This window comes from Ambystoma mexicanum, chromosome 13 (assembly GCF_040938575.1).
Source record: "Ambystoma mexicanum isolate Mex_15411 chromosome 13, UKY_AmexF1_1, whole genome shotgun sequence".
Taxonomy (NCBI): domain Eukaryota; kingdom Metazoa; phylum Chordata; class Amphibia; order Caudata; family Ambystomatidae; genus Ambystoma; species Ambystoma mexicanum.
Window position 1 is genome coordinate 803,154,299 of NC_090938.1, and position 23,113 is coordinate 803,177,411.

General features: G+C 48.0%; 1 protein-coding gene across 4 annotated transcripts in view; it reads left to right on the top strand.

The window, feature by feature from the left end:
* Window positions 1-23,113, top strand: part of RGL2 (ral guanine nucleotide dissociation stimulator like 2) — a 309,124-nt gene that overhangs the window by 78,460 nt on the left and 207,551 nt on the right. Inside the window, exon 1 of one of the 4 annotated variants that reach the window (XM_069635224.1) lies at window positions 5,814-7,196. The exons of the other annotated variants lie outside the window; for them this stretch is intronic. Within the exon in view, the coding sequence (XP_069491325.1) occupies window positions 7,164-7,196 (33 nt within the window). The 5' untranslated portion in view covers window positions 5,814-7,163. Of the gene's footprint in view, window positions 1-5,813; window positions 7,197-23,113 lie in introns of those variants that run through there. 4 annotated transcript variants of the gene reach the window in all.

Consider the following 23,113-nt stretch of genomic DNA (forward strand, 5'->3'; position numbering starts at 1 on the left):
TTTCTCATGTTTTACTCTGCGTGCCAAACCAGGTTTGGTTCCTTTGTTCACTGTTTGTTTATAGGGCGCCAGAAAAACCCTTGGGTAGCCGGGCGCAGAGAATAGCAAGAATACTTAGAACTTAGTTACAGGTTACAGATTACAGGTATACATAAATACATTCTGTACAAGTAGGGATGGCGGGTAGCATATTATAGGCAGTAAATGCATTCTGTACATTTTACATATAAGGGTTGAACATCATATGGCAACAGGTCCTAATGCACATGGTCTCAAGGTTTCTGTCATGATGCCTACCCCCGGGAACCCAGACCAGGTCCAGCAACCCCGGAAGCAGGCATCAAGTTATTTTGGGCAAGCCCAAAAACCCTGCTAGGGGCTGTTTGGGTGCGGTCCTGGCGCCTAGGGCGCCAGGCTCATATGGAGAGTCAGTCCTGGCACCATAGGCGCCAGGCTCATAGATTAAAACTTACCTGATGCAGACCATGCTGCAAACTTACCTGATGCAGACCATGCTGCAAGAGCTCCAAGCCAAATGAGGCTTGGAAGGGACTATTTTACCTAGGGACTATTTTTTTTTACTCGGGCGGGGCTGGGGAGGAATACTTACCTGGGACTACTTTGGAGGCTATTTAAACCACGCCCGAAGAGCACGCTTCGTGTTATTCTGCATCCAGCAGCGTAACGCTCACCGTGCCTGCAAGTCTGCATCCAGCCTTCTGCCATGCCCGCCTCGAGTTTGGAGCTCCTAGAAAAAGGGAGAAAGAAGGAGAAAAGGTTAGAACAAGAGCAATACCTTTGATCCTTACCTGAATTCCCGATCCATTGCGCCTTCGAGCTGGAAGAAAGAAGTTATTTTATGCACGTCGCCTTGCCTGCTGCAGCGCCACGCTGAACTCGCCGGCCTTCGCAGCATCTTCACATTCCACCGCATCCTCCTGCATGTTCCCGCTGCATTCCGGCACGTAAGGAATAGTCAAGAACAGCAAGGTGAGCCAAGGGAATACACAGAGGAATATTAGTAACCCCCCCATAGACTTACCTGATTTTACCACTGGGGGTACTATTCCTCTTCATGGGTCGGCGCTGCTTCCACGGCCCCTAAGGGGAAACAAAAGGACAGCAAAGTGAAACAAAGGGACTATCAAGGGGAACCCTCCTCACCACATTACTTACCTGATTTTACCGCCGGAGGTATTCTTCCCCGAGACTTCATACTTTCTCTCAGTGCCTGAATAAGGGAGAAAGCAACAGGTTACATATTGACATTATTTATCGAACTGTGTTGGAAATACAAATCCTTACCAAAATATTACCGGTTGCCACGAGGAACTCTTCACTAGGGTCAAGCTGCAATCTGCAAGGAATCGGACAAGAGTGAAAGTCAGGCATTTGAAATCTTATGAACTACATACTTTTCGGAGTCAATATTGTTCTGGAACTCACCAATTCCTTCGAGCCAGTGAAGCAACTGGTTATCAACGCGCCCCTGCGCTCAATGCAGGATGGAGAGCTCATCTTTTCAAACCATCAGGTGAGACTATAAGAGGGGACATCAAAGGGGATCCGTGGGGAGAACAGCGGGGGTGGGGGGATTTACACTCAACTGCATGGGTGGTTAATTCCCTTTCTCCATTTGCAGAAGAATATTCCAACGGGCCAAGCAAACAAAGCTGGGTGGGCCAGTCCAGTCCATCATCTTGGCACTACGCGTCATATTGGTGGAGACCGCAGCTGTCCAGTTCAGATCAACGCCTCTGTGGGAGCCAGGTGAGCGTAACCGTTTCAGAGGTTGTTGCGTCGGAGCCAGGTGCGGGTGTGGTGCCTGAAGCGGTTGTAGGGCTGGTCCCTTCTTAGTTCGACTGGTAGGGCATTCCAGTATTGAGCTGCTTGCACAGGGAAGCTATTGCCTCCTGTTTTTTTAGACGTAATCTCGGGGTTTGGAGGCAGAAGGAGTTGACTGTTCTGGTTGGTCGTGCAGAGGTTTTCCTTATTATTCTGTCTCTGAGGTATGGGGGGGCTGCATTGTTCAGGCATTTGAATGTGAGTGTGACAATTTTGAAGGTGATCCTATCGCTAATTTTTAGCCAGTTGTAATTTCTACGCACATTTGAGATGTGCTCTCTGATTGGGAGGTTCAGGGCCGTTCTGAGCGCATTGTTTTGCAGGGTTTGAAGTTTATTGATAATGCATTTGCTGGCGCCTGCATACAGTGCATTGCAATAATCCAGTTTTGAGAGGATCGGTGCATTGGCTAGGATAATGCAGCTAGCTGGTGAGGGGAAGGGTCTGCATGCTTTGATAAGTTTACTGGTATAGGCTGTGGATGAGGCCAGGGAGTTCACTTGTTTCCTTAGGGACAGGGTAGAGTCCAGATAGAACCCAAGGGTCTTCACCTCTTTGGCGACGGGGATTATATTACCATCAATATTGAAGGAGCTGTAGTTGGAATTGCTAGCACCGCATTGCTACACCACCACAACTACAAAGCTAGCACTGCATTGCTACACCACCACCACTACAAAGCTAGCACTGCATTGCTACACCACCACAACTACAAAGCTAGCACCGCATTGCTACACCACCACAACTACAAAGCTAGCACCGCATTGCTACACCACAACTACAAAGCTAGCACTGCATTGCTACACCACCAATACAAAGCTAGCACTGCATTGCTACACCACAACCACTACAAAGCTAGCACTGCAGTGCTACACCACCACCACTACAAAGCTGGCACCGCATTGCTACACCACCACAACTACAAAGCTAGCACCGCATTGCTACACCACCACAACTACAAAGCTAGCACCGCATTGCTACACCACCACAACTACAAAGCTAGCACCGCATTGCTACACCACCACAACAACAAAGCTAGCACCGCATTGCTACACCACCACAACTACAAAGCTAGCACCGCATTGCTACACCACAACTACAAAGCTAGCACTGCATTGCTACACCACCACCACTACAAAGCTAGCACTGCATTGCTACACCACCACAACTACAAAGCTAGCACCGCATTGCTACACCACCACAACTACAAAGCTAGCACCGCATTGCTACACCACAACTACAAAGCTAGCACTGCATTGCTACACCACCAATACAAAGCTAGCACTGCATTGCTACACCACAACCACTACAAAGCTAGCACTGCATTGCTACACCACCACCACCACTACAAAGCTGGCACCGCATTGCTACACCACCACAACTACAAAGCTAGCACCGCATTGCTACACCACCACAACTACAAAGCTAGCACCGCATTGCTACACCACCACAACTACAAAGCTAGCACCGCATTGCTACACCACCACAACTACAAAGCTAGCACCGCATTGCTACACCACCACAACTACAAAGCTAGCACCGCATTGCTACACCACCACAACTACAAAGCTAGCACTGCATTGCTACACCACCACCACTACAAAGCTAGCACTGCATTGCTACACCACCACAACTACAAAGCTAGCACCGCATTGCTACACCACCACAACTACAAAGCTAGCACCGCATTGCTACACCACAACTACAAAGCTAGCACTGCATTGCTACACCACCAATACAAAGCTAGCACTGCATTGCTACACCACAACCACTACAAAGCTAGCACTGCATTGCTACACCACCACCACTACAAAGCTGGCACCGCATTGCTACACCACCACAACTACAAAGCTAGCACCGCATTGCTACACCACCACAACTACAAAGCTAGCACCGCATTGCTACACCACCACAACTACAAAGCTAGCACCGCATTGCTACACCACCACAACTACAAAGCTAGCACCGCATTGCTACACCACCACAACTACAAAGCTAGCACCGCATTGCTACACCACAACTACAAAGCTAGCACTGCATTGCTACACCACCACCACTACAAAGCTAGCACTGCATTGCTACACCACCACAACTACAAAGCTAGCACCGCATTGCTACACCACCACAACTACAAAGCTAGCACCGCATTGCTACACCACAACTACAAAGCTAGCACTGCATTGCTACACCACCAATACAAAGCTAGCACTGCATTGCTACACCACAACCACTACAAAGCTAGCACTGCATTGCTACACCACCACCACTACAAAGCTGGCACCGCATTGCTACACCACCACAACTACAAACCTAGCACCGCATTGCTACACCACCACAACTACAAAGCTAGCACCGCATTGCTACACCACCACAACTACAAAGCTAGCACCGCATTGCTACACCACAACTACAAAGCTAGCACCGCATTGCTACACCACCACAACTACAAAGCTAGCACCGCATTGCTACACCACCACAACTACAAAGCTAGCACCGCATTGCTACACCACCACAACTACAAAGCTAGCACCGCATTGCTACACCACAACTACAAAGCTAGCACTGCATTGCTACACCACCACAACTACAAAGCTGGCACCGCATTGCTACACCACCACAACTACAAAGCTAGCACCGCATTGCTACACCACCACAACTACAAAGCTAGCACCGCATTGCTACACCACCACAACTACAAAGCTAGCACTGCATTGCTACACCACCACAACTACAAAGCTGGCACCGCATTGCTACACCACAACTACAAAGCTAGCACTGCATTGCTACACCACCACCACTACAAAGCTAGCACTGCATTGCTACACCACCACCACAACTACAAAGCTAGCACCGCATTGCTACACCACCACAACTACAAAGCTAGCACCGCATTGCTACACCACAACTACAAAGCTAGCACTGCATTGCTACACCACCAATACAAAGCTAGCACTGCATTGCTACACCACAACCACTACAAAGCTAGCACTGCATTGCTACACCACCACCACTACAAAGCTGGCACCGCATTGCTACACCACCACAACTACAAAGCTAGCACCGCATTGCTACACCACCACAACTACAAAGCTAGCACCGCATTGCTACACCACCACAACTACAAAGCTAGCACCGCATTGCTACACCACCACAACTACAAAGCTAGCACCGCATTGCTACACCACCAACTACAAAGCTAGCACCGCATTGCTACACCACCACAACTACAAAGCTAGCACCGCATTGCTACACCACCAGTACAAAGCTAGCACTGCATTGCTACACCACAACTACAAAGCTAGCACCGCATTGTTACACCACCACAACTACAGAGCTAGCACCGCACTGCTACTATTCCTAAGTGCTAATGGCCCGATGGTCCTAGGGAGAGTTCATTATCAATTGGGATAGTGACCCTTTCCCATTCTATGTCCCTCTGCCCATATCTTGGGAGCAGTCATTATGCCACGATAATGACCTCTACTCTGGATCTATGGGGCTCTATTATTCGTTTTTTTTGTGTGAGCTGAAAGATGAGAGCTTTGCTTTCAATTTGAAACAAGTTCCCCCTGGAAGCAATTAGTTGTGCAAGTCCCACTGTGTTTCTTTCCAGTAGTCACTGGCAGGACGGGGCCGGAGCTGTCACTGGAGGCCTTTAGACGGACACTGACGTTTGCGGAGTTCTTGGCGCTCTCGTTTCTTGTACACACTCCTGCTCTTGGCCCTCCTCCTCGACCTCCCACGGTATTCTTCTCACCCCCACCTGCCTTGCTCTGCGTGCCTTTAGCTGGCTGCGCCCTCTGCAGCCCCCCTGCCTCCTTTGCCATTCGCTTGGGTGTGGTGAGCGCCTCCTTTGGAGACCGCTCTCTGCTGTCCCTTCTCATGTGATAACTTCCCCTTTGCCTCTTGCCAAGTTCTCCTTTCCACTGGCCAGCCATCGAGCCATTCATTCTGTGCTGTCGCCAGCCGGAGGAGAGGCGCGGGAGCCTGTGGCGGTGTCGGTGGCCCTGTGGAGGCGGCCGGGCAGACATGGACCTGTGAAAGGAAGCTGCTGCCCATTCGGGGGCATCTTTGGGGCTGACGCAGAGTCCTGGGCATTCTTGGGGCCGAGGTGGAGCTGTGGGGCCAGACCTCAGGCTGCGGTGAGAGGCACGGGCCTGTGGGTACAGACGTGAGCCTGTGATGAGGCATGGGCCTCATATGGGCCTATAGCGAATGCCTGGGGGTTGGCGTGTGGCCGTGAGGGAGGACGTGCACATGGGTGGTGTGATGGGGCAGATCGCTGTGGACCTGTGAAGAGCTCAGCCTGTGAGGGGCCATGTGGACCTGTGACCAGCATACATGGGCACGTGATGTGGGGCCGCGGACCTTTCCAGGGCAGCCGTGCACTTTTTGAGGCGCTGTCATGAACCTGTGATGGGCGGTCGTGGACGTATGAGGCGCTGACGGGGACCATTGTGGAACTGTGAAGGCTGGCATGGACCCCTGAGAAGCAAGCATGGGCCTGTGAAGGAGCATTGTGGACCTGTGAGGAGCAAGCATGGGCCTGTGAAGCAGCATTGCGGACCTGTGAGGAGCAAGCATGGGCCTGTGAAGGAGCATTGCGGACCTGTGAGGAGCAAGCATGGGCCTGTGAAGGAGCATTGCGGACCTGTGAGAAGCAAGCATGGGCCTGTGAAGGAGCATTGCAGACCTGTGAGAAGCAAGCATGGGCCTGTGAAGGAGCATTGCGGACCTGTGAGAAGCAAGCATGGGCTTGTGAAGGAGCATTGTGGACCTGTGAGAAGCAAGCATCGGCCTGTGAAGCAGCATTGCGGACCTGTGAGGAGCAAGCATGGGCCTGTGAAGGAGCATTGCGGACCTGTGAGAAGCAAGGATGGGCCTGTGAAGGAGCATTGCGCACCTGTGAGAAGCAAGCATGGGCCTGTGAGGAGCAAGGATAGGCCTGTGAAGGAGCATTGCTGACCTGTGAAGCGCTGATGTTAGCCTGTGAGGGCCAGCATGGGAATGTTAGGCGGGACCTGGACTATTTTGGGGGCCCAGATGTAAACATATGGTAGCAGCATGGCCTGGGCTCATCCCCAGGACCTCCATACAGCCTCGAGACCACCAGCACTGTGCCACTAGATATAGTCTGACTTGCCACTGACCCCCTCCCTAGAGCCTGGGTTTAGAGGCTTCGCCCTAGTTAGACCCTGGTACCCCCCCATCCCCTCTTGGATGATTGTGCCCTTGAGTGTGTCAGCGGGCACGTGGAGGGGTGCGGTGGGACTTCAGATGATGCCGCTGCCAGCCCTCCACTCTCCCTGTGACCGGTCATGAGGACCACCTGGTACTACATCCTGCCTGAGGTGAGTGAGGGGTAGCTCGCAGCAGATGGGGGCAGTGGGGGGGAATAGCTCTGCTCACTGAGGGACAGCTCTGCTGCCTGCGCCATCTGTGATCTGTGTAACCTGAGGGACAGCTCTGCTGCCTGCGGGATCTGTGTAGCCTGAGGGAGAGCTCTGCTGCCTGTGGGATCTGTGTAACCTGAGTGATGGCTCTGCTGCCTGCAGCATCTGTGATCTGTGTAGCCTGAGGGACGGCTCTGCTGCCTGCAGCATCTGTGATCTGTGTAGCCTGAGGGATGGCTCTGCCGCCTGCGGGATCTGTGTAGCCTGAGGGAGAGCTCTGCTGCCTGCGCCATCTGTGATCTGTGTAACCTGAGGGACAGCTCTGCTGCCTGCAGCATCTGTGATCTGTGTAACCTGAGGGGACAGCTCTGCTGCCTGCGCCATCTGTGATCTGTGTAACCTGAGGGACAGCTCTGCTGCCTGCGCCATCTGTGATCTGTGTAACCTGAGGGACAGCTCTGCTGCCTGCAGCATCTGTGATCTGTGTAACCTGAGGGACAGCTCTGCTGCCTGCGCAATCTGTGATCTGTGTAACCTGAGGGACAGCTCTGCTGCCTGCGCCATCTGTGATCTGTGTAACCTGAGGGATAGCTCTGCTGCCTGCGCCATCTGTGATCTGTGTAACCTGAGGGAGAGCTCTGCTGCCTGCAGCATCTGTGATCTGTGTAACCTGAGGGACGGCTCTGCCGCCTGCGGGATCTGTGTAGCCTGAGGGAGAGCTCTGCTGCCTGCTGCATCTGTGATCTGTGTAACCTGAGGGACGGCTCTGCTGCCTGCGGCATCTGTGATCTGTGTAACCTGAGAGACAGCGATGCTCCTGCGGCATTTATGATCTGTGTAACCTGAGGGACGGCTCTGCTGCCTGCGGCATCTGTGATCTGTGTAACCCGAGGGATAGCTCTGCTTCCTGCGGCATCTGTGGTCTGTGTAACTTGAGGGATGGCTCTGCTGCCTGCGGGATCTGTGTAGCCTGAGGGAGAGCTCTGCTGCCTGCGGCATCTGTGATCTGTGTAACCTGAGGGAGAGCTCTGCTGCCTGCGGCATCTGTGATCTGTGTAACCTGAGTGATGGCTCTGCTGCCTGCAGCATCTGTGATCTGTGTAACCTGAGGGCCAGCTCTGCTGCCTGCGGCTTCTGTGATCTGTGTAACTGGATAGCTCTGCTGCCTGCGGCATCTGTGATCTGTGTAACCTGAGGGACAGCTCTGCTTGGTAAGCCTATAGAGCCTATATAGCCAGAGGGATTAACCTGTGGTTTAATGTCTCGGGGTGTAAGGTCTGTGTAGCCTGAGGCCCAGGCTTGTGGAATCTGTGTAACCTGAGGGACAGCTCTGCTGGGTGAGCCTGTAGAGCCTATATAGCCAGAGGGATTAACCTGTGGTCTAATGTCGCGGGGTGTAAGGTCTGTGTACCCCAGGCCCAGGCTTGCGGGATCTGCGTGGATGTGTGTAACGTGAGGCTAGGAGTGCTCTGGAACATGGCCATGGCTTTGCTGCATGAAGCTTGAATCTCTCCCATGTGTGTAAAGGGAAAGCTAGTTGTGCGAGCCCAGGGGCCTGTGGAACCTGATTGATCTACCAGCCAAGGCTGTGGTCTTTCAGATCACTATAATGCGAGGGCTTTCTCTGCTCTGAGGCTCTAAACTGCCAGATCTGTCTTACCTGAGGGATAACGTTGCTGCCTGATGCGGAGCCAAAAGCTGTGTGTAACCTGATGGATGTCTCTGTTGAGGCCTGTAAGATCTGTAAGCTGAGAGATAGCTCTGTTGTGGCCTGAGCCTGTAATATCTGTGTAACCTGGGGGATGGCTCTGTTGGGGCACGAGCCTGTAAGATCTGTGTAACCTGAGGGATGTCTGAGGCAGCCTGTAAGATCTGTGTAACCTGGATGGATCGCAGAGGTCTGAGCCTGTAAGATCTCTGTAACCGGGGGATGGCTCTGTTGGGGCCTGTAAGATCTGGGTAACCTGAGGGATGTCTCTGTTGGGGCCTGTAAAATCTGGGTAACCCGAGGGATGTCTCTGTTGGGGCCTCAACCTGTAACATCTGGGTAACCTGAGGGATGTCTATGTTGGGGCCTGGGCCTGTAAAATATGTGTAACCTGGGTGGATAGCACTGAGGTCTGAGCCTGTAAGATCTGTGTAACCTGGGGGGTGGCTCTGTTGGGGCCTGTAAGATCTGTGTAACCTGAGGGATGTCTGTTGGGACCTGGGCCTGTAGATCTGTGTAACCTGGATGGATAGCACTGAGGGCTGAGCCTGTAAGATCTGTGTAACCTGGGGGATGGCTCTGTTGGGGCCTGTAAGATCTGGGTAACCTGAGGGATGTCTCTGTTGGGGCCTGTAAGATCTGGGTAACCCGAGGGATGTCTCTGTTGGGGCCTCAACCTGTAACATCTGGGTAACCTGAGGGATGTCTATGTTGGGGCCTGGGCCTGTAAGATATGTGTAACCTGGGTGGATAGCACTGAGGTCTGAGCCTGTAAGATCTGTGTAACCTGGGGGGTGGCTCTGTTGGGGCCTGTAAGATCTGTGTAACCTGAGGGATGTCTCTGTTGGGACCTGGGCCAGTAAGATCTGTGTAACCTGGATGGATAGCACTGAGGGATGAGCCTGTAAGATCTGTGTAACCTGGGGGATGGCTCTGTTGGGGCCTCAACCTGTAACATCTGGGTAACCTGAGGGATGTCTATGTTGGGGCCTCAACCTGTAACATCTGGGTAACCTGAGGGATGTCTGTGTTGGGGCCTCAGCCTGTAAGATGTGTAACCTGGGTGGATAGCACTGAGGGATGAGCCTGTAAGATCTGTGTAACCTGGGGGTGGCTCTGTTGGGGTCTGAGCCTGTAAGATCTGTGTAACCTGAGGGATGTCTCTGTTGGGTCCAGAGCCTGTAAGATCTGTGTAACCTGGATGGATTGCACTGAGGTCTGAGCCTGTAAGATCTCTGTAACCGGGGGTTGGCTCTGTTGGGGCCTGTAAGATCTGTGTAACCTGAGGGATGCCTCTGTTGGGACCTGTGCCTGTAAGATCTGTGTAACCTGGATGGATAGCACTGAGGGCTGAGCCTGTAAGATCTGTGTAACCTGGGGGATGGCTCTGTTGGGGCCTGTAAGATCTGGGTAGCCTGAGGGATGTCTCTGTTGGGGCCTGTAAGATCTGGGTAACCCGAGGGATGTCTCTGTTGGAGCCTCAACCTGTAACATCTGGGTAACCTGAGGGATGTCTATGTTGGGGCCTCGGCCTGTAAGATATGTGTAACCTGGGTGGATAGCACTGAGGTCTGAGCCTGTAAGATCTGTGTAACCTGGGGGCGGCTCTGTTGGGGCCTGTAAGATCTGTGTAACCTGAGGGATGCCTCTGTTGGGGCCGGAGCCTGTAAGATCTGTGTAACCTGAGGGGATGTCTCTATTGGATTCTGAGCCTGTAAGATCTGTGTAACCTGAGGGATGTCTCTGTTGGGGCCAGAGCCTGTAAGATCTGTGTAACCTGAGGGATGCCTCGGTTGGGGCCAGAGCCTGTAAGATCTGTGTAACCCGAGGGGATGTCTCTATTGGATTCTGAGCCTGTAAGATCTGTGTAACCTGAGGGATGTCTCTGTTGGGTCCAGAGCCTGTAAGATCTGTGTAACCTGGATGGATTGCACTGAGGTCTGAGCCTGTAAGATCTGTGTAACATGAGGGATGTCTCTGTTGGGGCCGGAGCCTGTAAGATCTGTGTAACCTGAGGGATGTCTGTGTTGGAGTCTGAGCCTGTAAGATCTGTGTAACCTGGATGGATTGCACTGAGGTCTGAGCCTTTAAGATCTGTGTAACATGAGGGATGTCTCTGTTGGGGTCTGAGCCTGTAAGAGCTGTGTAATGTGGGGGCTGGCTCTGTTGGGGCCTGAGCCTGTAAGATCTGTGTAACCTAGCACTGAGGTCTGAGCCTGTAAGATGTGTGTAACTTGGCTGGATAACGCCGACGTCTTAGCCTGTAAGGTCTGTGTAACGTGGGGGTGGCTCTGTTGGGGCCTGAGCCTGTAAGATCTGTGTAACCTAGCACTGAGGTCTGAGCCTGTAAATGTGTGTAACTTAGCTGGATAACTCCGAGGTCTTGGCCTGTAAGATCTATTAGGAATTGCATCTATCCATGTGCTATGATTCCCTGGAGGAACCGAACAGCAGGTTTTTCGTTTAGTCTCATGCGTTTGGTGTTTCTAAATATATAATAATCAGGTCTTCTTTATAGAGCGCATCATGGCAGTTTCTAAGTGCTGTAATGGAAGCTGTTATTGAAGGGCTGAGTCGGCCCTAGACCATCCGACAGGATATAAACATTCAAAGCCCCCAACCCGCATTGGCTGTTTTTAGAAACTGCTTTCCTTCATGCGATTATCACAGAACATCACACAATCCATCAATCGATGGAAGTCACGATAACCGCCACACTCATAGTAATAACATCACGATGTTATATAGCGCTTCATTCCGGATCCATCTAGTTTCTAAGCACTGTAATGCCAATTCAGTGGTACACAATGTGTCGACCTTGGAAGAATGAAAGACTCGGCTGGGCCTGCGGGAATTTGCACTTGCGCACTGCAGCATGGCGCCACTGTCAACGGCGAGTACTTAACCCCTGAGCTATCCACCCCGAAAATAAGGGCAACATCGAGTTCTGACGGATCATTAAACTTTGGTTTCTGCTGCGGAGGGAGGCAGTGGGGGCAAGGGTGGTTTATGGATGGGAGGAGAAGTCCCTTGCTGTCCAGGAGCAGGGAGGGCAGTGCCCGCCAGTGGGTGGCAGGCCACAGTATCCGCTGTGGAAAACTGAGTCAGCGGAAGCCGTGTGGCTGAATATACAGGGACCTTTCCTCAGTAGCCCCCCAGGGAGTATGTGCCGGGCAAGAGGCACGGAATATTCATTTATAAACTGCCCCCCCCCTTACGAGTGATCTTTGCTTGAGCATTCAGTGGCATGAAAGGGTCGCCCCCCCATCACCCCTCCTTAACTCTGGCAGAGCTCGGCACTCACTGACCCCCGTGCTAGGCCCAGACTTCCTGGTCAGTGGTGGAGGTGGGGTTTGGAGGAGGGGCATTGTTCTTAGGAGGCGGAGCTGGCAGTTGGACTCGACTCAAAAGGCGATGTTCAAAATAATATTTAAATAATTGGGCCATTTCTTTCCTGCTGCTTCTTCCCAAACTCCACACTGTACATCAATTCCACACTCAATCACTTCCATGGCAGTGGTGCACCCAAAATACTGTGGGTAATGCAGTGATCTACAGCACACTACGGGATCCATAGACCCGCTCTACAGTAGAAAGCTACCAGGGTAGCTCAGCAGGTTGAGAGACCGTTGCTGAGATGTTATATATTCAAAACTGGCTGTTAAGCGTATGACTGTTTGCAATTCCTTATAAAAACCAAGAGGAGGGATATACTGAGTTATCCAGTAAGGTTGCCTCTATGGAGAACCACGTGACTTCAGTGGCTAAAGGAGCACAGAGGATAACTGAACAGATAGGGGATTTACAGCTGCAAAATGAGAAATGAACCCTCAAAATCTCTGAACAGGAAAATCTTACTAGGAGAAACAACATCCGGATAGCAGGATTTCCTGAAAATGCTGAGAGGAATGGCCCTGTGGATTTTCTAGAGAAGAACTTGATAAAGCTGCTTAAATTGGACCCCAAAATACCTCTTGAAATTGAAAGAGCGCATAGATCCTTGGGTCCAAAGCAGGTCATGGGATAAAGACCAAGGCAGGTTCCTGAGATTTCCTGTAAAGGAATTGGTTCTTAAAAGAGCACACGAAATGGGGCATCTCGCTTGGGGGGGGTTTGGTGGGGAGGGTATTCTGTGTCACAAAATTTGGTGACCTAAGCAGGGATATCCTTGAGAAGCGCAATCATTTTAATTTGGCAAAAGAGAAAGCAAGGAATAAAAACTTAAACACTACATGATTTATCCTGCAATTTTTAGGGTAGCGATTGATGGACAGGTTCACTCTTTCAATTTACATAAAGGAGCTGAAGCATTCCTTTCTGATTTGGATCAAGAGCCTATGGAAGAATCAGCAGCTACATCTGGTCACAAAAACGCCGGAAGAAAGAAGGGATGATTGTTTTCACCAGCTTCTGTTATGCCGTTATTTACATCTAGTGTTGTGGCTTATGTTGAACATTGTTTATTCCTACCTCTTGGTTTTTTGTTTGTTTTTGGAAATGTTGCTTATTGGCAAAGTATCCGTTGGAAACTGCTGGTGCGTTTGCTTTTATTTGAAAGATCGATATGCAGGCGGTTTCGAGTAAAGGACCTCATCGACTGTGAAGCGTCAGCACGTAATCCAGGAAGTTGCTTTGTTGATCATCCAAATGATACACAGTATGTGCTGGAAGGGCCTGTATAATGAGGAGAATATGGTGTATTGTTGGGGAACTCGTGTGCGTCCCTCGATGTCAGAAGTTTTAATTAGATGGATGACTTTAATGCAATGACTGCACCGGTGAGTGGCGATTTAAACCGCATGGGTACCTAGAGACTTGGAGCTTTCGCACGGTTCGGGGAAGAACGTTGTGATAATACACTGCATGCAGGCATTTGACTTGCCTATATTTGTCCAGCTTCAATATTGAACATGCATTTATATCGCAGGTACACTGATTTTGTCAATCTGTTTTCTGTGATGTGAGAGGGAATGAATGTGTACGTGCACAATATTCCAAGCAGTTACTGGTGCAAAACCAAACATGAGATGTAATGAATATGGTTTGCTTGCATGGATTAAATCATTTCTGAGCTTGCATTTCTAGCGTGGGTACGCTGATTTTGCTAATATGCATTTCGTGATATGAGATGGAATGCATATATACGTGTACAATATTCTGGAAGTTACTGTTTCAGATGCAGGACCTGAGCGCGGGCATAACCAAGAACGAGATGTATTTAATATGCTTTGCTCAGCGTGAATTAGACCGTTTGGGGCTCATTATGTAAAGGATATGTGTTTATACTGTTTAGGCATGATTCTACCTTAGTTTTCGTTGCTTACTCCCTTTAAGTTTGGCATATTTTCTTTCAAACAACAAGATCTATAAGGAATGGCAGCTGAGCGGGTCTGATAAGTGACTGAACCTGCATTGGGAAACGTGGGAGAGCAACATTTATATAGAACTGTCTCGTAGTAATCCTGCGGGAGTGGGTGCTTGGAACATTTGTGGGATGCTCTTCGAATTGTTGGTTGGGATACCCTGATGCCATGCAGTTCGATAGTGGGTTTGCATGTATGAACACTTATTGCCTTTATGTGACTAAGGGTCTCAGTTGCAAACAGACAATGAAGAAATGCTACATTTGTTTTTTTAAACTTCTTTGGGCAGAAGTGGTTTCAAATTGGCACAGTTATATCCTTCTCTAAAGAATTCCCTGGTAACACAAACAATATATTACACTGATTGGGAAAGGAATCGGTATGCTTTGGTTGGGTATATTATTGGACAACAAATGTACATTACAGGGTTTATTATTGAAATTTAGAGAGGTAGTCTATATTGAGAAATTGCATAATATTAGAGATGGATTTGATGGTGGGTGGGTGGGGAAAGGTTAATAGATCCAGCTGAATGGATGAGGAGACTTGGGGTGTAAACATTCACTGTAAGATATGGTATCCGGAGTGGATGGTGGGAGGTTATAATGATTTGGGATTGGGAATGACTTGTGTGACATAGTTTAGGAAGTATAGGGTTGCAGTAGGAGAAGAAATGTGGATGAACGTCTTTCTGATAATGGACACCGATAATCGGGAGTCTAAGGTTGAGAACACAGTTGGACAATTCAGGAGAATACTCTTAGATGGTTCTGTCTGACTTGGACGGCCATAGGTCAAATCTTTTGCAGATTTATTTTTTGTTGTTGTAATGTACTGTCTGTCTGTCTGTTTTATGTGTTGGTTGTATGTTGTAAGGCAGAAGCATGCATAATGGAGAGCAGTGTACATAGGATACACACGAGGAATTCACGTATTAATGAGATCGTTCACTAACTGTGATGTGTGAACAGAGATATTTACTTGGCTCATGATGTGTTGCAAATATATACAGTGTTTGTGATAAAATGGGTGACTTAACGTTTGTGTCTTGGAATGTTAAGGGTTTAAACTGCCCCAAGAAATGGGCAAAAGTGATGGCTAGATTATGGAGAACAAAGGCGGATGCAGGGCTTTTACAAGAAACTCACTTATTGAATGAATCTAGGAAATATCTGACCAACAATAAGTATCCTCGTGAGATATCGAATCAAAGAGAGTTGGTGTCCCCTTTAAGAAGGGATTTATTCTTAAGATTGAGAAAGTGGATGGAGAAGGTAGGATACTGTTAGTTGACATTTTGTATAGTGGTAAGGTTATTACAATTGGATGTGTATATGGTCCATGTCCTCTCAAATAAATTATTCATTGAGACTATTACGTGGTTGCTACGTGATATGCAGGGTGGCACAATTATAATTGGTGGATACTTTAATTGTGTTCTTGATCATGCTGTCGATCGATCAGCAGTGTGCAGATTCACACATTATGAGATCAGTGGAGAGTTTGGTTTGTTCCTTGAAAGATTCAATCTGGCAGATGCATGGAGGATTACAGTCCTCTAGTAGAGAATACTCCTTCTATTCACCAATGCATGATTCCTTTTCCTGGATTAACGATATACTGATATCAGAGAGCTTGGTTGATAAGTTGCTGAGTGCAAACATTAGGGAACGTGAAATTTCTGATCATGCTTTGGTGGATTTAAGGTTGGCAGTAGGTGGAGAAAAATCAAACTTCTTAAGATGGCGCATGAAAGCAGGTACATTAAGAAATGACAATGAAATAAATCACCTCAAAGCATATATTGAGATATTATTCAAGGTAAACATAGGTTCTACGGATATTCAAACTGTGTGGGATAGTTTTAAGGCTGCCATAAGGGGGTTACAGGAGATACGTAACTTAGAGGGGGGAGTTAGCTGCTCTTCAAAGGAAATATGCACAAACAAAAAATTTGGAAGATCGCCTAAAGATGTCTCGTACACAGGAAGAACTGAAACGCAAAACAAATATGATGGCTGAAAGGGTGTACGTGGGGATAAGAGCGGTAGATTAGTGGCTAATAGACTGAAAGGGATGACGGAATCATCATTTATACAAAATATTGAGAACGCACAAGGTGAAATTGCTATTAAGAATGCAGACATTTGCCAATGTTTCCGTTCTTATTACAAAGCCATTTAATCAGAAGTTACTTTTCCATTAGAGTCAGAACTAGAGACCTTTTTTAGCGAATTGGACCTTTCCAAATTAAAAACTGAAGATGCAAAGGCATTAGATGCAAAATTTGAAATAAGAGAGATCTTAAAAGCCATCAAACAACTTGATGTTTGCAAGTCACCAGGATTGGATGGTTTGCCTTCAGAGTTTTATAGATCATTTGGGCATAGGCCTGTGTGATCTGTTCAATGATTTCATCTGCAAAGGGACCATTTGCCGATCAGTGTGGGGAAGCCCTTATAACACTGATTCTGAAACCAGGAAAGGATCATAAGAAGTGTGGTAATTCTATACCCATCTCTTTACTTAATGTGGATATAAAAATGTTCTCTAAAGTATTAGCTAATAGGTTGGATAAATATATTGGGGGCCTAATACACAAATCACAAGTAGGATTTATGAGGAATAGGTCCGGGTTTGACAATATCAGGACCATTATTGATATATTGGGATTAGCAAGGGATGTGCTTCAGGAAACAATATTTGTATTTATTGATGCTGAGAAAGCCTTCGACAGAGTGAATTGGGCATTTTTGGAGTTCATGATGCAAAGGTTATGATTTGGCTTTCTTTTCTTGCAAGCCATCAGATGTCTTCATGGTGATGCGACAGCTAGAACATGGGTGAACAATGAGGCTTCCGCTTTGTTTAAATTGGAGAGGGGTACAAGGCAGGGATGCCAGCTGTCACCGTTCTTGTTTAACTTGGCTTTAGAATCCTTTCTTGCGTATATACGTAGGGATAATGGTATCAAGGGAATAACGTTTGGGGACTCGGAAATCAAAGTCTTGTCATATGCTGATGACATGGTATTTATATTATCAAATTCAAGGGAGAGGAGTAGTGCCCTAAACAGAGCTTTTGAAAGCGTGGGTAAACTTTCTGGTCACAAAGTACACTGGGAAAAGTCAGAGGTTTTCCACTTTCAGAGGGATGTATGAGGGGTGATTTTGAGGATTTGAACTGTAAATGGTCTGATTTGAAGGTTTAGTATTTAGGGGTATACCTCGCCAGGGACTTGAAAGGAATTGTTGGGTCAAATGTTAAAATTTTGATTACTGACCTAATTAGATGTATCAGAAAATGGGAGAGTTTGAATATGGGATTTTGGGCTGATGTTAATGCCATTAAAATGACTTTATTGCCAAAAGTGTTATATTTAATCCAATCACTTCCCTTGCCTTCTAGTAAGAAACTATTTAAAAGGATTGATAATACATTTTAGAGAATTCTATGGGGTGAGAAGGGGAAAGCCAAAATTCCTAAATATATTCTGTTGCGTAAAGTACAGGAGGGTGGATTTGGTTACCCGGATCTGGTTAAGTACCATAGGGGCTTTATTTTAAAAAAGGTTTCTCATTATATGGTATCCATTGACGGCTATGAGCCAATTTGGCTTACAATTGAGAGGGAGGTATTTTGCCCATTGGAATTTAACAATATTTACTCAAGGCGAGTTAGATTGCAAACTATAGATGCAACACGTATGACTCTAGTTTCTTGGTTGATGGATAATGATCAGAATATTTATTTGCATTCCAAGGCTTCTGTTTGGGGTAATCCAAGTATTCAGCTGGCAAACAAAACTTTGTATTGGAGTAGTTGGATTGTTAAAGGTATTTTAATGATAGAGGACATTATACAGGACGGACGGATGGTTCCCTTTTTAGAGTTGCAGAGGAAGTTTAGTTTGGGAATGAGGGAGATGACTAGGTATAACGAAGTTAAGATACTTCTTTGTCAAAGACTAGGAATGTTGTCAGGTTCACTGGGAACTGAACCTGTCTCATGTGAAGTACTGAAATCATTTCCACGCGCAATATCTACTTGCAACAATCTAATGCCTCCAGAAGATACTACTGTTAAGTCATGGGATGGGCTGAAAGAAAAATGGGAAAATGAGTTGCAGTGCCCAATTTCGGAAGACGAATGGGGGAAGAAACTACAGACGGGTTCTAGGAGTAAATTGGATTTAAACTTGCACGTAGTTCATCAGAACATTCTGGGTGGTCTGTATTGGACACCTGTGCGTATGCATGGATTTAGTCTCCTAGATAATGAGGTATGCAGGGGATGTGGGGAAGAGAGAGGGACTATGGTTCACATGGTGTGGAATTGTTCAAGATCACAGAGATTCTGGGGGGGGGTGTGTTAGATTGGTTGGATACAGTATTGTCTATAAGCTTTCTGAGGACACCCTTGTCAAAATTATCAGATGGAGGAAGATGTATGACTGCTAGAAGGTATAGGTGTTGGATTAACAAGACTTCAATAGTGGCAGTGAAACACATTTTGCGAATGTGGAAAACTAGGAAAAAGCCGCAGGTGGAAGAATGGGTCAATGATATGCAGTTATCAGATTTTGAAAGTTATATGTTTTATAGGAGAAATCGGGAAAGGATGTATTTGGATATCTGGCCGCCCTTTAATGATTTGTATGGTGCCTAGAAGTGGGTTTAGTGAATGATAGCACGTGATCATGTGGGTTAGTACAAATATAAGGCATCCTGGGTGTGGGGTGTCTGTTTTATGTGGGGTGCTTGGTTATTATTTGTTTTCTCGTCTCTCTACTTCGTTCTCCATGTTTTCTCCCTCTTTTGTCTTGGTTTTAGATCTTATACAAATTTACTAATTGTGTATAGAGAGGGTTGATGACAATAGGTTACTGGTATGTTTAATATGCTCATTGCATAATTATAATCTTTTAGGAAGTACTCATTTAGCTCATTGATAGTTAATACCTTCTGTAAATACTAATGTTAGAACTTTTGAGAATTGTTCCCTATTGTGGATCCTGTTCTATGTCTTATTGGAAAATATAAATAAAGTTTTCAACAAAAAAAAAGTGCTATAAAATGTGTTTGGCCAGGGCATGGGTTGGGCTGGTCGCTTGCTTATATTCAGGGCAGAGGTGGGGGTATTTATGCCCCTGTAGTGAAAATCAAAAGTTGGCACCCTGCCCTGTCCGAGATCCGGCATCAGATGTCTCCCTGCCTGCCTCAGCCCTGGCCAGGCTTTACCGAGCACCCAATCTGCTCTGTGCTCCTTTCCCCAGCTGTCACTCGCGCATCTGCAGTCTCTGCTCCCTCAGTCTGTTTTTTTTCTTCTGACCTGAAAGGGATGCCACAGGAATCAAAGGGCCATGACTAACACTGGAAGGGGGCATCACTGTTAAAAGCAGGCTTCCTACATACAAGGCACACTACTGTTTCCCAAATGTGCATTTTACACTTCAGTAGAAAAACAAAGTAATTTCCATACTGAAACATTCTGCTTGCATTCACTAGTTTTCTTTTAAATGTTTTATTTTTTGTCGGACTACCACACAAATACCCTGTAATTTTTGTGCCCCATCCTTTGTGTTTTATCACAGGTATAAGGATGTTATATGCTTGTCAAACTGGTAATCGCAAATAAATGCTTCAGTTGTGCGGTCAGCAGTTTTTAGGAAATGCTTCAGAGAGATGTAGTCTTCTCCCGCCAGCAGCTCTCCTTGGTCAGCTGTTTCAGTTGTTTATATTTCCCTGCTGTATAAGCGCTTGTAACAACTAGAGTGTGGCTTTTGCTCTTGGCCTTGGGTGATCTGTATTACTCGATCCCTCTTCCTTGTCCCAGTATTCCTGTGCTTATGGACATGGAAGTTCATTCTTGACGACTTGCATATGAAGTTTGGGCAAACGTTCTTGGTGGTTTTGAAAGGCAAGTCAGTTTTTGATCGTTTGTATACAGATCTGGTGAAAGGGTTTTCAACACTCTTCCTAGGTGGCTGAGGGGAGGTGTAACAGTATGCCATTAAGGCATTTATGGGTGGGTATCCTAAGAAGAAAATGGGGGATACTATGTCTCAACTGATGATGCCACAACACTTCCCTAGAGGTTGTCTCCCCCCCATGTGATCCTCCCCCATATAACCGCCCCCAGGGTCAGGATCAGGTAGTGGCTGCCGTCCCCTGGCCACATGAGGGGAGGTCCCTGCCATGAAACGAGTGATGACCCCATCGGTTTCGTCACATCGGGGGGGGGGATAAAAGTAAAATATTATGCTTACTGCGCAACCTATTTCTATGAAAATGTATATAGTGCACATTTTGTTTATTATGAAAGGTTAGTTTATTATGTTATGTTATGTTATTATGTAATGTGGTTTGCTTCCAAGGCCATTGATACAAATAAAGCATTATTTAAGCACATGAAATGCAAAGCAAAACCTTTAATAAATATCTATATCAACTAGACCTGAGGAGATGTGCTCAGTTGCTTAAATTGTCCCCATCCCGGTTTCACCATTTAACCAAAGTGGGTGATCTTGGGCAAATCATTTAATCACACTGTGTCTTATGTGCAGCTCTGTAAGGGAGTCACTTCATAGCTTATGTATGTTCACATGTCATGCTGTTGCTACATATAAACAATAGTGCAATGTAGGTATATTGCGCCACAAAGTTACTTGCCACTTGGCTCACTTATGGCAACTTGTTCTAACGTCGCTTCCTTGGTGCCTCCAACTATCAAAGCCTGATGATGCTCATTGCAATGTGCTTTTCTGTGCAATCCACATGCAAATTAGGAGGTTTGAATGCATTTTGCCCCAGAGGCCTGGACAGGGCTCTAATAGAGGAGTTTCCTGCATCTGTAATGGCCCTGCAGTTTTTGTTTGTGTTTGCGTTAAAAGGCCATCCGCCACCAATGTGTGTGGAGTGGGGGGGGGGGGGTGGGAGGGCGAATGATGCCGTATGAAATCGTGCGCACTGCATTTGGGAGATGAAATCTTTAGCCACGCCTCCACTTTTAAAATGTTTTAGTTCATGGAACAAACCATCACAAATGACTTAATAGTATCTATTCAGAAGGACCCCCAACAATGCACAGCACCCATTCCCTTCCTTGCTCACCCATCTCCCCCCTCGCCCCTCCCAGGATCCCTCCTCTCTCCCCCACTTTCTCTCTCCCTCCCTCTCTGTGCCCCGCTGTCTCTCTGGCTGTTTCTCCCTATCTGTGCCTGTGTTTCTCTCTCGGTCACTGCCTCCTGCCCCTCTCTGTACCTCTGTCTCCCTCTGCCTATCTCGCTTTTCCTCTGTCTCGCTACCTGTTTATCCCTGTCTGTTTCTTGTCTCCCCCTCGCTGTCCCTCTGTCTGTCTCTCTCTCCCCCTCTGTCTCTCCCTCTGCCTGTTTCTCTGCGTCTTTCTCTTTTTGTCTCTCTCCCTCTTTGCGCCTCTCTCCCCCTGTATGTCTCTCTTCCTTTGTAACTCCTTGTGTCTCTCTTCCTCCCTCTGTTTTTCTCTCCCTGTTTCTCTCTGCCCGTCTGTTTCTCTGTTTCTCTCTCGCCCACCCCAGACATCGTCTCCACCACCGCCCTCCATCCTACTGCCTCTCGCTTGTTCCTTCTCTACCTCATGCTTCATATGACAGACAGGTAGGTCTCACCCATCAGGTGCTCACCTTCATAAATGGCGCCCCCCCTTAACACATGCCCCTATTTATCTACTCTATCATCCCACCACGTTAGATTCTCCCCCCGCCTTCCCTCCTAACCAGGCTCGCGGGGCACCTCTCCTTAGTATGCAGCTGTCCGATTTTGTCTCCCTCTCCTCCCCACTCTCCTCACCTGATCGGTAATCCTCCAATTCTTCTGTATTGAGATGCCGACGTGAGCAGAAGTCTCTCTTCGTAGCCGAAGACACTTGTCTACCACGAGAGGAAGCCACAGTGAATGCTTGAAACAAGCAGTCCTGGGACTCCTCTCCCGTAGCAGGCGACAAGGGGAAAAGCCTTGACGGCAGAAAAAACCCTTGTAAGGAATGAGGCCAAATAGGAGTCTTCCAAGGAGGTAGATGGTACGTAGGCTCCAGTGGTAGCAGAAGAGTGGGTGGTCGGCTTCTGAGGGTTGGAGGAGGCAGACGTGAGCTGATAGGGGCGGAGACCAAGAAGCCCTCGCTCCGCAAGAAGGAGTAGCGAGAGAGACTCGTGCCGGCGGCCCGAGCGAGCCGCAGGAACCGAAGGAAAGCCAAGGCAAAACTAAAGAGAGGAGAGAGAGAAGAAAAAAGCCTCGCCGGAAGCTAGGAGAGGCGAAAGGAAATAGCACGGAACAAGCCGCGAGACGGAAAAACTAGCGTTCTCACCCAAAAGCAGGAAGCAAAAGCTACGGGGTTGCAACGCAGCGATCGCTGGGAGTGAGAGGCTGAAGTACCTCCCAGCGACCGCCACGATGCAGGAGAGCTAGACCGAGACTGCACGTAAGCGGAAACAACGTGCTGGAACTACGGTCTGCGCCGGAGCCTCCAATGCGGAAGTATCCGCCAATCGGCCCGGCTCATATGACATCAGCGCAGTGTGACAGCTGGGGCCCACATGGCAATACAAACCGCTGTCTCTCAGCATAACGCACCTGGAAGCTCACCATCACCCAGACACGCGCAGCACGGATCCCCATGCTGGCGTTTTGGGGAACCAGTGTAGCCCTTTCTTACTGTAGCATGACTTTCTGGGCATCCTGATAAAGAAAGCCTGGCATGTGTTAATACATAGCTAAACTGGCATTTTGATGCAGCCGGTCTAGCCCTTTCTTACTGTTGCATGGCTTTCA